Genomic DNA, 17,095 nt, shown 5'->3' with positions numbered 1-17,095 from the left:
TGGGAGTCAAGTTAGTGGCTCCAATGGTCAAAATCCTACAGGAGAGAAAACCACCAAAAAAACAACAGTTTCTTTTTTACTAAATAAATAAAGAAAATAAATCAAAGAACTTTAAGAAATTCAGTTTGAATATGCTTTAATATGGACTGAGCCTTCCGCCAAAAAGTAGTTCCACAACAACTTAACTACAAAACAGTGTATGGTTCAGGCAGACTAACACCACGAAAGTTAGCTTGAAAGCAAAATTGGGAATAGTGAAGATGGAAACATTAGGAGGGTGAAATAACGCTAATACTCTCCTCTCCTGCTCTGTGGAGTCGTCTTCAGGTGAAAGCCGCAAATTTTAGCATTTCTGCTTATTTTCCTGGGTGGTGTTGGTTTTAGCTAGCTGGCTGGACTGTGGTTAGGTTAGCGTAGCTTGCTTTAGCTCAGCATTAACTTAGCTTAGCCTAGCCTGGCTGGTTAGCGTTCTGGCTGTAAGACGGCATTAACCGAGCGATTTTCGTTCCCTTTTTTCCAAGAAAGACGAGTCAGCGCTGTGGGACAGCGTGCCGCGGCTGAGCGCTAGTCTGTGCTAAGCTAACGCTGCTGCGGGTGTCCTGTGTATATACGCCGTTACTCGGCAACGCATCGGTGGAGAGATACAAGTTTAGTGTGAGAAGGCCGTGATGTTATCACGAAATATCATCACGGCTAGATCACTTCTCAACCAATCAGATTGTGAGGTCGGAACTAACTGTTGTATAATGCAGTATATTGTTATTGTTGCGATTTATTGCTCTCATCACTGACCTCATGTCTAAAACTGGTGTTATGCTGAATTCAGCACCCCCGCCATGAAAAGCACCCCCTCACGGCAGTGCGTACGCACTGTCTTCTTGATAAAAGCAGAGATAATTGCTTTAGCTAAAAATAATCAGAAACGCGCTTTCAAGAGGGGGTGCTTTTCATGGCTGGGGGTGCAGATTTCGGCACACTTATAAAATAAAAGTTTACTTTAAAACAATTTCTGATTTTTCTGCAGTATAATTTTTTTTTGGAGGGGGAGAATTAAACTTTTTCTTATATTGGGACACGTCCGATCCATCCCCTCCGGTTTCTACACCTGCCAATGGATTTTATAACTTCCTCAAAATCCAGGAAAATATTTGTAACGGATAACTGAAATTGAGTTGCTATTGGGTGTATTTTGTATTTGTGGATCTGTAATTTTATTTACTAGCATGCTGGCTCTGCTTAGTGGATTTCTCTTCATCTTAATTTTTGTTTGCACTTTTTTTCTTCAATGGACTTTAATAACACTGTGGGGGCGGATTGGTGTAGGTGAGGTTGGAGTGAGTTAATTGTGTTTATTTTGAAGTATCTGTCGCATATGATTGTTAAAAATTAAAACAATAAATATGTTGATTAAAAAAAAAAAAACTCCAGCAGTACTGCTGCAGTGTCTGATCCAATTAGGCCAGCACATCACACACTTCTAACAAACACACACTTATAGAACTACAAAGTGCTTCTATGGTTAATGGCTGAAGAACTTTATTTCTAAAAAGTAGAACCATCTGTCCAAGACAAGAACCACTGAGGAAACTATAGTTTGGTTTCATAAGTGTGGCACCTATACTGTGGTAAGAGAAACAGTCATTAGTGTATAAGCTGAGGGTATCTGCAGACTACCAGGGAATTTACAGTAACTCTGTTTTAACCAGTAAGTGCGAGCACACGCCCCAGACTCGCGTGGGCACCGTCAGTTCTGACTCACAACAGGTATTCATTCCCTTTTTTCAGTTTCAGAAAGCAAAGATCTCCACCGAACGATGGCACGATTAATGATAAAGGCCTTAACTGTCAGAAGGCAGAGTTGCCAAGCAGAAGCGTGTTTAAGATGAGTGTTGGTTGCCCTGGTTGAAGACCGACTGAAAAACACGGTCCTATTCTGAGAAGTCCGGAAGGGTGTTCCATCAACATCTACGCAAATAAACCAATGCATTAAAGCATGCGTACATATAACAGACAACATTTTTTGCTAGAATATTTTGCATGGGTGTGAAAAGTCACACTGACAGATGAAAACAGTGACAGTGAAAACTCGTGCTGATATTTTAGTTAGTGGTAAAAGTGAGATTTAACAAGATAATGCATCTGGCAAACATCATGTCCCATCGTTTTGTTAAACGCCCTGCAAAGGCGCAACTTGTTACATCTGAAGGACTCAAAAACAGGCAATGTGGAAGCGAAGATACAAAAGGGCAAGGTAACAAAAATGCCAAGGGGAGTCCAAATCAAGTCCAAATGAAAACACAAGTAAGAGAAACGCTTTGTAAAGACGAACGGAACCAATCTAATACTTGGCAGTGAGTGAGTGAAGTAAAGGGATGTATTTAGTGAGCTGAACAGATGAAATCAATACTCAGGTGATTAGCAAGGGAACTACTTGATTACAAAAATAGTCCCACTAGTGTTTTGAGTAAGAAGATTTTAACATTTTAAAAATCTGCAATTCCAGCCTGATCTCAGAGTAAAAACGTTCGCATTTCTTGGTTATTATCGTTCTGTAAAATAACTTTCAGAGAAAACAAGACCTTTAGATTTAAAGAAATCGAAAGGGAATCGAATCATGACTAAGAATTTATTCCCCACTAATAATTGACACAAAACTGAGAATTGGATCACGACTGAAAGTTGAATCACAGCTAAGACTCGACTTGTGATTGTGCTCTGGGAGGTGTCATGTGGCCAGTCATGTGAGTGCTGTCAGTGTGTGGTGCATTCTGGGCAATGCAGTCCAGAGCTTGGAGATCAATGGTAGACATAGGAGGTGCAGGAGAAATACAAGAAACGCAAGTCTTGAATGTTGTTTTTCACATTTTTATTTGAAAAAAAAAAAAGATTTTAATGTGATATAAAGTGAGTATTTCACCTTTAACACTGAAATGTCTCTTTTTTTCTTCCCCAAAAGAACTAACTACTGGTTCACCCAGCTGTAAAGGTCCTTGTAGACTCTGCGCACAGGTAGTTTGTGGTATTGTGAGCAGATTGTGCACAGTCTCTCTCGCCAGTCAGTGTAGATTTTAACCTCGTGGCTCTCGTGCCACCTGAAGTAGGACCCGTAAGTCTGATTGTGAGAAGCTACGTACTTGAGGAAAGCAGCTAACTCCCTGACGCTCCTGAAGTCGTCCACATGGATGAATGCGTCTGAGCGCACCATGGCTTCGTAGTTGGCTCTAGAGGGTCCAAGAACCACTGGGACACTTCCTGCTTGGAGTGCGTTGCGCCAAAGCTTCTCCGAGATGTAGTCCTTGCACTCTGAGTTCTCGAAGGCCAGGTAGAAGAAGCATTGAGATATAGTTTTGAGTAGAGCTTTGTTCGAAATCGGCCTCTTTTTCCACTGACCGTAAACCTCAATCTGATCTTCTGGAATGAAGTCCTTCAGTTGCTGGAACACCTTGGACCTTCTGTACTGTTCCTTGTAGTTGCTGACCACCCATGCGACTAGACACTTCGTTTTTTTGGGAACGACAAACGATTTGCTTCTGTTCTTCTTTGGAACAAGCTTTCCATACGGCATGAAGATATCAGCATCCCGCCGATAGCTCATCGTCCAGTTGAAGAAGCTGTTGAATGCGCTCAAATTGCCGTTCTTCATCGGCGGTTCCAGCGACAACCAAAGCCACCTCTGCTTCAGAGGACGCCGAAGATCCAATGGCAACTTAGAGCGGCCGGTCCAAAGCTCATGGTGGTGGAAAACCACAACCTCAGCCTGAGAGAACATGGATCGATTGTCCTCCAGAAAGCAGCCAGGGATGCCAAACTTTTCCCAGCAGAAGTTGCCCTTCAAGCTGTAGGCAACTCCAAAAGGCCAGTGCCAGAGCAGGATGGTAAGATTTTCGGGCCGAAGATGCTCTGGTCTGGTCTTAAACTGCCTGAGGACCAGCAGATGAAGAATCAGAGAGGCGATGACGAGGAACATCAAGGCAGATACTGAAACTCGTAGTGACCACATGGAGATCCAGTTTAACCATAACAAGAGGATGTAGAGGGTCTTGAAGTGGCCTTGAATTTGGCTTAATTCTGTAATCTGTGGGAAATCTGTACAGGGAATTATATTTGAGTTAGTAAAAGAAATAAACGTAGATTAGAATAAGAACTAGATAAGAACACTCTAGAAAACCTTTTTAAAAATGGGCAATTCCAGTCTGTTCTCACAAGTGAAAAAGTGAGCCGAAAATACATGGGTTATTTCTTGGTTATTATCATCCAGGGAAATAACTTTTAGAGAAAACAAGACCTTTATAGATAAAGAAATGACTACAGATGATTCTTCTTCCAGAGAGTCAACTCACAACTGAGAATCAACTCACAATTGACTAAGAATTTATTCACCACAAATAGAGAATTGACTCAGAACTGAGACCTGTATCACGACTGAAAGTGGAATCACAACTAAGACTCGACTTTTCAAACCCAAAGTCACTATAACAAAATCTGCACACATTTATAATCTTAAAATACATCCTTAATCTCCACTTAAACATAATCTTAATCAACACTTTTAAGGAGACATATTGTGCAAAAGTCACTTTTTTTTGTATTTCCACTTGGGAATTTCACAAATGCCTCTATTAACACTTGAAAAAAAAAAAACATTTTTGAAGAAAGTTTGGCATCAGGAATCATATGCTTCAGTAAGTCATTCGGATGGCTCCTCTATTTTTACGTCACAATAAAGAAAACCTCCATGGAATCAATCTGGCACACATGAAATCATGTAAATGTTTCAATTTGTGTAAAGAACACCTTGTCGACTGTGAAGCATGGGGGTGGATCTACCATGCTTTGAAGTTGTATTGCCTCCAGTGACACTGGAAATATTACATGAATAAAGGGAAGAATAGATTCCACAAAATACCAGTGAATGAATGAATGAAGTTCAACTAATATAGCGCCTTTCTAGAAACCCAAGGACGCTTTACAATTTACACATTTTTTTTTTTAAACACAAGTACATTACACATTAACACTCATCCACACACCGGTGAGAAGCGGCAGCCAATAGCGCACAGCGTACTCTCAACCGGAAACAACCGTCCACCTGGAGGACTGCATCGGGCACTACAGCAATTACCCAGAACAGAGTGCCAATCCATATCTGGGCACACAGTCATACACACACATTTTACACACACACAAACTTACATACATAACACACACTTTACACAAACACACCAGATCAATTTTTTAGAGTATTCAGTTTTTCTGGGCAATTTAGAGTATGTTTGTGAATGTTCAATGCAAGTGATGTTTTTAGAAATTTTAGAAGTTTTTGGAATAGATAGAATACTGCCCCAACTCCCCCCCCCCCCCCCCCTTTTATACCACTGGCAGTGTATTTTGTGTTTTTTTGTTTTTTTTTTATCATTTTGCTAATTGCAGTTTCAACATGACAGTAAACTATAATTTAGCCCCATCCCTACTTTTTTAAAATAAGAATTTATCTTAAATTACACAAAACTTATTTAGAGTATATAATCATAATTAATCCAAGAAAATGTTTTAAAAGAAGCTGATGGTTTAAAAAAAAAATAGAAATCAGGAAAAACACACAAATATTAAATATTTTAAACCACTTTTAAAGCAAAAACTAAGAAACCAGGATAAGCTGCACTCAGTGTATCAGTGTGTCAACACAGTATTACTAAATTAGTGTTGAAATACAACACTGCTACACTACACCAGATAGAGAAATCTAAACTAATGCACCTTTGTCCATAAAACAGTATAATGTGATATAAAAAAATAAGTTTTATTCACCTGCTGATAGAAGATAATCTAGAGATGAGATCAAGTGATGATACAATGTGAAAAGGGTCTGTTGAACGAATGGAGGGGTGTGTTTGTGTCTGTGAGTGTCTGTGTGTGTGATAGAGAGAGAGAAAGAGAGAGAGAGAGAGGAAGAGAGAGAGTCTTTCCTGTCCTTTTCTTGTTTCCTATAATCTTTATGCCCTAAGCATTATCTTGTAGCACGTGTGTGCCCATATATACATACATACAGCTCTGGAAAAAATAAGAGAGCACTTAAAAATGATGAGTTTCTTTGATTTTTAGGCATGTGCTAGTCTTTACCCTCCTGGTGTTGGGGCATCACTAGTGATAGGGGGAGTCCCAATGAGTGTGTTGGGTAATTGGCCTTATAAATTGGGGAGAAAATGGGATAAAAAAATAGTTGAAAAAGGAAAATGTACTGGCATTTTCATTACCTGAAGATCACATATATTAAATAAAAAAACAGCACAGATATTAATTTTCAAGATTTTCCATTATTTTACAATATAGTTGTTTAAATATAGAATTTATTAGTAAATACATGGAAAACAGAACATGTATTATGTCATTAGGCGAAGGAATGCATGTATAAAATTCTATCTAAAAACTTAATTCTAAAACACTAAGATTAGAATCTCTTTTTTTCAAATATAATTTCTTTTTTTTTCTAATGTAGCAAAAAATGCAGAATGCTAAATTTCACTTCATTATGGAGTAATCACAATTTTTACACCTGACCACAAGCTTCTAATATAGATGCAGCAAAATAGTTCAAATTTCTGAATGCAAATTACTATGAAGTAATTTTGCATCTTCTCTTAAGCCTCTAATATACATTTAGCAAAAAAAATTTAGAATGCAAAATTTCAGGATCAAAATTTCAGAATGCAAAATTCTGAATACAAAGTTTTAAAATAACAAAAAAATCAGAATGCAAATTCATTCATTTTAAATTTTGTAAATCACTATAAGCATCTAATATACATGTAGCAAAAACCATTCAGAATAAAAAAAATTTAATCAAAACATCAAAATGCAAATTTCCCTTCACTATGGAGTAATCTGATATTTTTCAACTCACCATAAGAATCTAATATATATATATATATATATATATATATAATATATATATATGTATATATATATATATACGTTATATATATATATATATATATATATATATATATATATATACGTATATATATATATATATATATATATATATATATATATATATATATATATACGTATATATATATATATATATATATATATATATATATATATATACGTATATATATATATATATATATATATATATGCATGTATATATATACGTATATATATATATATATATATATATATATATATATGCGCATATATATATATATATATATATATATATATATATATATATATATATATATATATATATATATTGCATTCTAAAATATTTTATGAGATATAAAATGCAATATACAGTGCATACAATTGTATTAAACAGCTAATTATGAAATGAAACATATATATACATACTGTATCTAGGTGTAACCAATTTCTTATTTTTTATCTACCTCAGATTTACAACATTAATAATGAAACCTCATATTATTAAAATGAAAATGGTGAGTAAGTTATATATAATATAAAGTAATAAAGGTAATATTTAGCTATTATTTATATATTTTTTTACACCCCTAGCATAAACCATAATGCAGATTGGCTAAGTTATTGTTTTGATTTCCTTTGATCTTTATGTTGCTTGTGAATTACACAGCTACATTTCTGGGAGAAAAAAATATCACAATATAATCAGTATAGAAGTATTAAGTAAAGGTGGCAATAGAAGGGTGATTTATTGGCCTGACGGATGAGATAAACGTGTGGGAGGGCGTGCAGAAAGGAAACAGCTGCCCTGGTTACATATACCACAAGATATACCACAGTAACACTCGCCTGCTTATGAAGAGCAAGATAAAGCTCCAAATTTGTTGTAAAAATCATTCTGATATTGTTCCAGAAGAGAGAACCCAAATGGGCTCGGGTATTTTAAAATTGTAAATTTACAGAGTAAAGCTTTAACCAAAATAAAAAAAAAGAAGATCTGAGGTTTGAGGTTTGATTCTGTGACTCTGAGGAGTCTTGCGGAAAAAACAAGCCTTTCAAGCCTTTTTTTCCACAGGAAGAGGATGAATCAACCCAGGGTACTACCTGTGCTGCATGATAGATGATAAAAACGTACCAAAATCTCGTCAAAAAACTTCTTTCAAGTTGCTTTACAGGCAGAGAGAGGAAGGAGAAGTGTAGCTTTCACAACTCCACCCAGATCACAGCTGAATAACTGACAGGAACTGTGGGTTTCCAGAGTGGATGTGCTGTTAATATTACCATTAGGATGACCACATGCCTCTAATGTACGTAAAATAATTCAGAGTGCAACATTAAAAGAATCAAAAATTTCAGAATCACAAATTTCAGAATTAAATATTTTAGAATCAAAATGCCAAATTTCCCTTCAATATGAAGTTTTTTTGCATCTTATCCTAATCCTATACTATAATATACTGTGGCGTGAGGAGGCGGGGGAGTTGTGGGTCTGCCCCACACCGGAGTGCACAGCCATGTCTGTCCCAGCTGGTCCGCATCAGGACTGATTGAGCCGCCAGCTGGGACAGGTATAAAAACACGCACGGACCGTGAAACCAGAGATTAAGTGAACTACTGAACGCTAGAGCCCCACTGGGCCGTATTTATGTTGTGTTAAGTCGTTTTGGGTGTGGTGGAGGGCATTCAAAGCCTAAATAAAGGTATGATTTGAGTTCATTTACTCCTTGTGTCTGTGTTATCTGTGTGCTTCCTCCTTCCGGGTCACAGTGGTCACGCCCCTAACCCCAGGGGCCAACCACAATACATATACATATACAAATATACATTTGGCAAAAAAAATATTTTAGAATGCGAAATTTCAGAATGCAAAATTCTGAACAGAAAGTTAAAAAAATTAAGTATGCAAATGTTCCTTCTCTATTGAGTAATTTAATATTATGCAACTTACTGTAAGCATCTAATATACATGTAGCAAAAACTATTCTGAATAAAAAAAATCAGAATAAAAAAATCTATGCAAATTGCACTTCACTATAGAGTAATCCGATATTTTGCCATATTTCAGAATGGAAAATTAAAAATTTCACAATAATAATAAAAAAAAAATCAGAATCAAAAATTTCAGAATTAAAACAATTCAGAATCAAAAATTTCCCTTCATTATGTAGTTATATGAATTTCTGCACCTGACCATAAGCCTCTAATATAGATTAAGCAAAAATAGTTCAGAATCAAAAATTTGCAAAATGCAAAATGTCCCTTCACTGTAGAGTAATCTGAATTTTTGCACCTGACCATAAGCTTCTTATATACGATGTAGCAAAAATATTTTAGAATAAAAAATTAGCAAAATTTCTCTTTATGGGGTTATTATGGAGTGATCTGGATTTTTGCATCTGACCATAAGCATCTAATATAGATGTAGCAAAAATATTTTAGAATAAAACATTTTCAAAATGCAAAATTTCCCTTCATTATGGAGTAATTCGAATTTTTGCAAATTTCCCTTCACTGTGAAGTTTTTTTTGCATCTTATCCTAAGCCTCTAATATACATTTGGCAAAAAAAAAAATAGAATGAGAAATTTCAGAATGCAAAATTCTGAATAAACAGTTTTAAAATAATAAAATGTAGTATGCAAATTTTCCTTCTCTATTGAGTAATCTAATATTATGCAACTTACTGTAAGCATCTAATATACATTTTCAGAATAAATTCAGAATTAAAAAATCTATGCAAATTTCACCTCACTATAGAGTAGTCTGATATTTTGCAATATTTCAGAATGCAAAATTAAAAATTTCACAATACAAAATAAAAAAAATTGAGAATTTTTTTTTTATCAAAAATTTCAGAATCAAAAATTTTAGAATCAAAAAATTTCCTTTCATTATGAAGTAATCTAATTTTAGCACCTGACCATAAACCTCTAATATAGATTAAGCAAAAGATTTTTCTTCAGCATAAGGTAATTTTGTGTGATCAACTTTTTAATTTTGAAATTTTGCATCCTGACCATGAAAAATTGAAAGAATTCTACTTTAAGTCCACCAGTTTTTTTTTTCAAACTGTCCACTCAGTTTATCTTGATAAATAGTCATATTTAAGATGTTAAAATGTTCTGATAATGACCCATACGTATCTGTAGTGTAAAACCTGAGCATGATTCTGAAGTGTGCAACATGTTTAAATGAGATAAAATAATTGCAGAACTACATACAGCCCACTAGGGGGAGCTAGAATACTACAATACACTGCTGGGGTCAACAGGTTCATCATGCTTATTCCAGAAATGTTAATACCCAAACATGTTTTTTTTTTCATATTTAAAACAATTCTGAGTACAGTGGGTTTTATTTTTTAGAAATCACAAAAAACTAAAACAGATTGAAGCGAGAGAGTGTGCTGTATTAAACAGGTAAATTCCTGTAAAACAGGTGAGTACCCATGACCTGAAACCCAGGTCACACTGGACACGCTCTGCACTGCAAACACAGGCCAGTCCTGTAAGCCTCCAGCATCTAATGTCCTTCCAGTAGTGATGTCACTCCACAATCCCTCAGCTTACGGCCCAAAGCCCTAGAAATCTCCCCAAATATCCACACAACATCTGGTCCAGGCCCTATCCAATATCACACAGTCTAATCTCAGAGCACACTGTCAGATCTGCTTCAATTTCAATAAATATACAGCTGCGTAGAAGCTGCATTAATTAATATACATAATTATATAATCTATATAATTTAAAAACCTCTGGAATATAATCAAGAGGAAGATGCATGATCAAAAGCCATCAAACCAAACTGAACTGCTTGAATTTTTGCACCAGGAGTAAAGGCATAAAGTTATCCAAAAGCAGTGTGTAAGACTGGTGGAGGAGAACATGATGCCAAGATGCAAGAAAACTGTGATTAAAAACCAGGGTTATTCAACCAAATATTGATTTCTGAACTCTTGAAACTTTATGAATATGAACTTGTTTTCTTTGCATTATTTGAGGTCTGAAAGCAGAAAGAAATGTTGTCTGTAGTTTATAGAATAAAACAACAATGTTCATTTTACACAAACATAAACCTATAAATAGCAAAATCAGAGAAACTGATTCAGAAACTGAAGTGGTCTTTTAATTTTTTTTCAGAGCTGTATGAACTAATCTGAGCACAGCACAGATTAGCACATCAGGTTCTATAAACTAAAAACCAAACATATACAAATACATATACAAATAAAAATACATTAACCCTTTCAGACCCTTCATCAATTGCATTTCTTGTGTTTATTTTTTCTCTTCACACAGATTCGGTTCAGACCTATTATTTATCAGAATAGACATTTATTAATCAATCAGACAGCAGATTAGCTCCGCACGCTGCATTGAAAAAATAAAAAGCGACTCACTGAAGTAAAGCAAGGTAGCATCCCAGCTAATGTGGGCTGAGTAAAAGTGTTTTTTCTATCATGTTTTGAGTTTTTAACTACTTAGAAATAATTTTTGAAAATACAGCTCCGGACAAACATCTGAGCCGGACCTACTACACCCAAGCCTACGCATCACCACGTATCCTACGCTGAAGCAAGGAGGTGTGAAGCTACTTTGTGCTGGATAACGGTGGAAAAAGCGATTTATCGGGGCAAATTATGCTCGTGTCACCCAGTCTGAGGGGTGTTTTGGACAAACTGTTAATATTTCTGGATCTCTTAAAGCTGTGGGAGAACGGAGGTGTGCTATTCATCAAAGGTAAGTACTTTTTATCATGTTTTACTACAGCAAAAGTCCTGAAACTGCACTTATCCATATTGTCCATAAATTTTGATACAGACCCTTAAACCTATCCAAACAATCTCCTAAAAATATGTGGCCACCAGATAATGAGCTCAATCAGGTGTGTTACAAGTGCAATGCCAAAACTCTGCTGTAGTCTTACACCCCTCCCTACTACACCCTCACCTCCACCTCCACCTCCTCCCAGTGCACTACTACTGCTGGATCTCTATAAATAGGCCGGCTGGCGCAGAGTGATGAGCTCCAGCATCACTGCTGATCCGGCTGAAGCAGCTCCAGGCCACCGCGAGCGCTCTCGGTTCCTCCCCGGTTCACGCGCTCAGCTGAGCCCGTGCTTTCCGTGCTTTTAGCTGGACCAGCTAGAAATAGGAAGTTTCAGATTCGGCTGAACGAACCGATTCTTTTGAACTGAGTACTTCAGTGAATAGGCTTGTTCGAGATGCGGCTGCGCCTCGCCTTGCTGGTCAGCGAGAGCAGCCGCGTGCAGGTGGGCGGGGTGGAGGAGCGGAGAAGTCAGGTCGGACAGTCTCCACCTGCAGCCCACGTGAACAACACAGGATCTCGCGATGAATGCGCTGTTTGTTTACTTCTGGTGTGAATAAAATCGCAAAAGTGAAACAGAGATAACATGAGTGTTATTAAACTGAGATTAAAACTTGTTATAAATATTCACAAAACATACTGTCATGTTACAGATGTATTGTGTAGCACTAAATTAATAATGGGAATAAATTTTTATTTGCAGACAAGCTTTTCTGTCCTTTGTTCTTGGAAATAAATACATCATGCTCATTTACACAGCTTTAATTGTTTAGCGCATTTCACAACACAAAAACAATAGAAGAAAAGAAAAGTAGATCTCAGTATAATAGTTATGTAGGTTTAAAGATAATAAGAGCAGTTCAGGGCGCTTTATAAAACAGTAAAAATGATAGCAGTTGAGCTTTATTATGATATAAAATGCAGATTATGAACAAATAAATATTTTTGAATACTGCATGAAAATGAACTGTCTTGCTACTAGATATGACAGTGTAAATACTGTGTTTTTTAAGGGGTTTTAGAGGAGATATATATTTTAAAATAAAAAGATTCACACGTGATAGGTGTCGGTGGATCTTCTAACCAATAGGGATTAAGCTCTGTCGTCATCATGGCGGCTCTAGGCTCCCGCAGTTGGTGGGAAGCAACTGCAGCGCCTGGGTCAGACGGCTGCAGGCAGATTTCACTCGCGGGACTATAACGCCGGAAGTCATCGTCACGTGATGAAGGCGCAGACGCAAGTCGGACAAAAAAACTAACCAGCATGCACCATACCGAGCCAGGCGGTGATCGGACTGCGCAGCGCCGGGTTAAGTCGAACAAGCCTAATAGGACAGAGCTTAATCCCTATTGGTTAGAAGATCCACCGACACCTATCACGTGTGAATCTTTTTATTTTAAAATATATATCTCCTCTAAAACCCCTTAAAAAACACAGTATTTACACTGTCATATCTAGTAGCAAGACAGTTCATTTTCATGCAGTATTCAAAAATATTTATTTGTTCATAATCTGCATTTTATATCATAATAAAGCTCAACTGCTATCATTTTTACTGTTTTATAAAGCGCCCTGAACTGCTCTTATTATCTTTAAACCTACATAACTATTATACTGAGATCTACTTTTCTTTTCTTCTATTGTTTATGTGTTGTGAAATGCGCTAAACAATTAAAGCTGTGTAAATGAGCATGATGTATTTATTTCCAAGAACAAAGGACAGAAAAGCTTGTCTGCAAATAAAAATTTATTCCCATTATTAATTTAGTGCTACACAATACATCTGTAACATGACAGTATGTTTTGTGAATATTTATAAAAAGTTTTAATCTCAGTTTAATAACACTCATGTTATCTCTGTTTCACTTTTGCGATTTTATTCACACCAGAAGTAAACAAACAGCGCATTCATCGCGAGATCCTGTGTTGTTCACGTGGGCTGCAGGTGGAGACTGTCCGACCTGACTTCTCCGCTCCTCCACCCCGCCCACCTGCACGCGGCTGCTCTCGCTGACCAGCAAGGCGAGGCGCAGCCGCATCTCGAACAAGCCTGATTTGTAGGTTCTAATCAAATGAACCGATTCGTTGTGAACCGAATCGAGTCGAGCATCGCTGGCTGCCGCTCCGCCAGCTCATCCCCTCCCACTGCTCACTGTGTACACACACACACACACACACACACTCCGAGCACGGGAACCGAGAGGATGGACGGACGGAGCGGCGCTGACCCAGGCGAGTCCGGCAGGTGATCGGTTCGCGGTGAGCCGCCCAGAGAGCCTCAGCCATGGGGTTCCTCCACCAGCTCCACCTCCTGCTGTGGAAGAACGTCTCTCTGAAGCGCAGGGGGCCGGTAAGCGCTCTGCTCTCCACATCTACAACAACACGCAGGCCTGCGCTGCTCGCGGAGCCGCTGCTGCCGCTGCCGCTGCACGACGTACCGAGATCGTGATCGCGCCGTTAAAACGCCGTTTCTGCAGCAGCGTGATTAATGCCGCGCGCTGTAGGTCACGATACAGCTGAACGCGGCAGCAGATGCGCTGATGTTGAGCTGGAGGATGGAGGAGATCACTTACTGATGTTTTGTCGCAAGTTGAAGCAACAGACAGACAGACAGCGAGACAGACAGAGAGACAGGCAGGCAGCCGCCCACTAACAGGTTGCACGCGACCACCAATGATGGCTAGAGTGAAGATTTGCAGGGTTGAAGATTTGTGCAACTTATGCAAACATCCAGTTGTGAGATGTTTGCATGCAGGAAACTGTTGCATCCGGCTCGATAGTAGCAAGGTCTAACGTTACCACTTTGCAAACCCACCCATAGGAGACCCCCAGTTAGAATTTCTGTTTTGATAGATGTGTCTAGAAATGTGCTGTAGAAGTTTGATTAAAGCGCTGCATTAAGATGTAAGGTTTTGAGATTTGCTGAGATCAGGTTCTGATGGTGCTGATGCTGGATGATGTGTTCTCAAGCATCACAAGCATCACTCCAGCTCATCCCAGTTATTGCATGAAGTTGAAGCTTCATCACTCCATATGTGTAAATGTAATGAATATACAGATATTTAAGTAATTACAATATTATTGTTGGGAGCCTTTAGCCTGGATGCAAGATGAGATTAGATTTTGCATGGAGGTGTACAGGTTCTGTATGGAATCCTATGGAATCAAGCTACCCATAGATGTTGCAGCTGGGCATGTAGATCCTGCACACTCAACTCATAGATTACTGAAGCTAGCATCCCAATTGGTCACATAAACACACAGCTGGTGATATTGTAAATCTGGCATCCAAAAAATTAAGAGACCATTTCAGTTTCTCAATCATTTTCTCTGATTTTGTTATTTATAGGTATATTTTGAAGTAAAATTAACTTAATGGTTGTTTTATTCTATAAACCACGGACAACATTTATCTAAAATGTCAAATAAAAATATTGTCATTTACAGCATTTTTTTTGCAGAAAATGAGAAATGTCTAAAATAACAAAAAAGATGCAAAGCTTTCAGACCTCAAATAATGCAAAGAAAACAAGTTCATATTCATAAAGTTTTAAGAGTTCAGAAATCAATATTTGGTGGAATAACCCTGGTTTTTAATCACAGCTTTCATGCATCTTGGCATCATGTTCTCCTCCACCAGTCTTACACACTGCTTTTGGATAACTTTATGCCACTCCTTGAGCGAAAATTCATAAGCAGTTCAGCTTGGTTTGATGACTTGTGATCATTCATCTTCCTCTTGATTATATTCCAGAGTTTTTTTGTAATTTGATAAAATCAAAGAAACTCATCATCTTTAAGCGGTCTCTTATTATTTTTTTTCCAGAGTTGTATAAGCAGTAAATAAGCAATATATAAGCATTGTAAGGTCAGGCATGCACTCAACACTTATGCTTAGTTGTAAGTACTCCACTTGCATTATAACTGCAGTGTATTTTGTCTAATTACTGCAACATTTGTACTTCCCAGAGGCTGAACAGCACTCATAGATTATTGATGATAGCCTCCCTATCCGGCACTCTTGTGTTGCTGTGGTGGAGGATGGTTGGGTGGGAGGAGCCTGCATGTTTTGGTTTGTTGTGTCTGGAATTCTAAAGTCTAAAAATGTGTAAATGGCTGAAGTGTGTCATCATCAGGTGTTTAAGCTGTTATAAATATAGGTATGATGTCAGGTGTCAGTCTCGTGGTATATGATATGATATAGCCTCAGGTGTAGATGTGCTAATGTTATTACAGAAGAGCAGCAGTTGTTGGGAGCTGACTGATGTAACTTCTTTCATTTCCCTTTTAGGAGTTTCATTATATCCATGGAAAAACATTCTAGCAACACCCAAGCTTAGAAAGACTATGCTAGCCTGAGCAGTAGGGGAGTGTCATATTGTATCGTATCCAATAATATTGCCAAAAATGTTTAAAAACGTTATCACATCAGGGTACTACTCGTTTGCTGTATTAAGCAAAAGAAAAATTCACACCGTTCTCATTTCCATTTATATACAGTATCTACTAGATACAGATTATATCTGTCCAGTATCATTTATTTTACTTCAATCCTGGATATATGAAGATATTTGGAGTGCATTATTATTAGTATCATGACATTCTGGACCATTGGCTTCTGTTACACATCTAATAAAATTCTTGTATTTTTTTAAATATCTCAGTTAGGGGTGAGCCATATCATATCGTATGCAATAATAAAATTGAATTTTCATTTTGTTGCAGTAGTAGTGTGTTTTTGAAATACTTTTTTAATTTAGTATTTTTGTCATATCGCCAAGAGTATCGTTATCACAAAAAATTGTGATATTATTTTAGGGCCATATCGCTCACCCCTACTGAGCAGCACTGAAACAAATCACAAATCAATTTCAGCAGCCATTCTCAATAAAGTTATAAGAAGTGTTTCAGCCCGGGACTGTTCTCAACAGAGGACAGCCAATCAGAACAGCCTGTTTTTTTTTTTTTGGTAGATACACTCATAAATATTTTAAGTGGTTCAAAGAATTCTTAGGGAATGGCTTTGCTAAGTGGCTTCTTTCCTAGAGGTCTGTTATAATACTAGGTGGATGTTATGTTGTTGTTGTATGCCCAAGAATTTCCCCCCGGGGATCAATAAAGTACCTATCTATCTATCTATCTATCTATCTATCTATCTATGGTTTCAAGGTGGTTGCTATGATATCCCAGTTGGTTAATATGGTGTTGGCTGCTAAAGTGTTTTTTTAGGTTTTGCTTTGGTATGCCAACTGGAGACAGTTGTTTTGCTTTGTGGTGGCCAGGGTGTTGCTAGGCAGTTGCTATAATATATTAGGTTGTTGATATCATACTTTACTATTTTA

The 17,095-nt window shown here is 37.3% G+C and overlaps 2 protein-coding genes across 3 annotated transcripts in view; one reads left to right on the top strand and one right to left on the bottom strand.

Annotated features, from left to right (window-relative positions):
* Window positions 1-2,853: 2,853 nt before the first annotated feature.
* Window positions 2,854-8,285, bottom strand: LOC103041571 (fucosyltransferase 7). 2 transcript variants are annotated; one of them, XM_022667546.2, is made up of 2 exons: window positions 8,063-8,285; window positions 2,854-4,086 (listed from the first exon to the last, which is right to left on the bottom strand). In XM_022667546.2, exon 2 carries the CDS (start codon window positions 3,998-4,000, stop codon window positions 2,963-2,965), a length of 1,038 nt encoding a protein of 345 aa, XP_022523267.2. In that variant the 5' UTR covers window positions 4,001-4,086; window positions 8,063-8,285; the 3' UTR covers window positions 2,854-2,962. The 2 variants fall into 2 exon arrangements, with proteins under 2 accessions (XP_022523267.2, XP_022523266.2); XM_022667545.2 differs by lacking the exon at window positions 8,063-8,285 and adding an exon at window positions 5,809-5,923.
* Window positions 8,286-13,875: 5,590 nt separating this feature from the next.
* Window positions 13,876-17,095, top strand: part of abca2 (ATP-binding cassette, sub-family A (ABC1), member 2) — a 124,552-nt gene continuing 121,332 nt past the window's right edge. The window contains exon 1 of the mRNA XM_049470310.1: window positions 13,876-14,103. Within this exon, the coding sequence (XP_049326267.1) occupies window positions 14,038-14,103 (66 nt within the window). The 5' untranslated portion in view covers window positions 13,876-14,037. The remainder of the gene's footprint in view (window positions 14,104-17,095) is intronic.

This window comes from Astyanax mexicanus, chromosome 22, assembly GCF_023375975.1.
Source record: "Astyanax mexicanus isolate ESR-SI-001 chromosome 22, AstMex3_surface, whole genome shotgun sequence".
Taxonomy (NCBI): domain Eukaryota; kingdom Metazoa; phylum Chordata; class Actinopteri; order Characiformes; family Acestrorhamphidae; genus Astyanax; species Astyanax mexicanus.
Note: the sequence above shows the minus strand (reverse complement) of the source record. Positions and strands in the feature narration are given on the sequence as shown.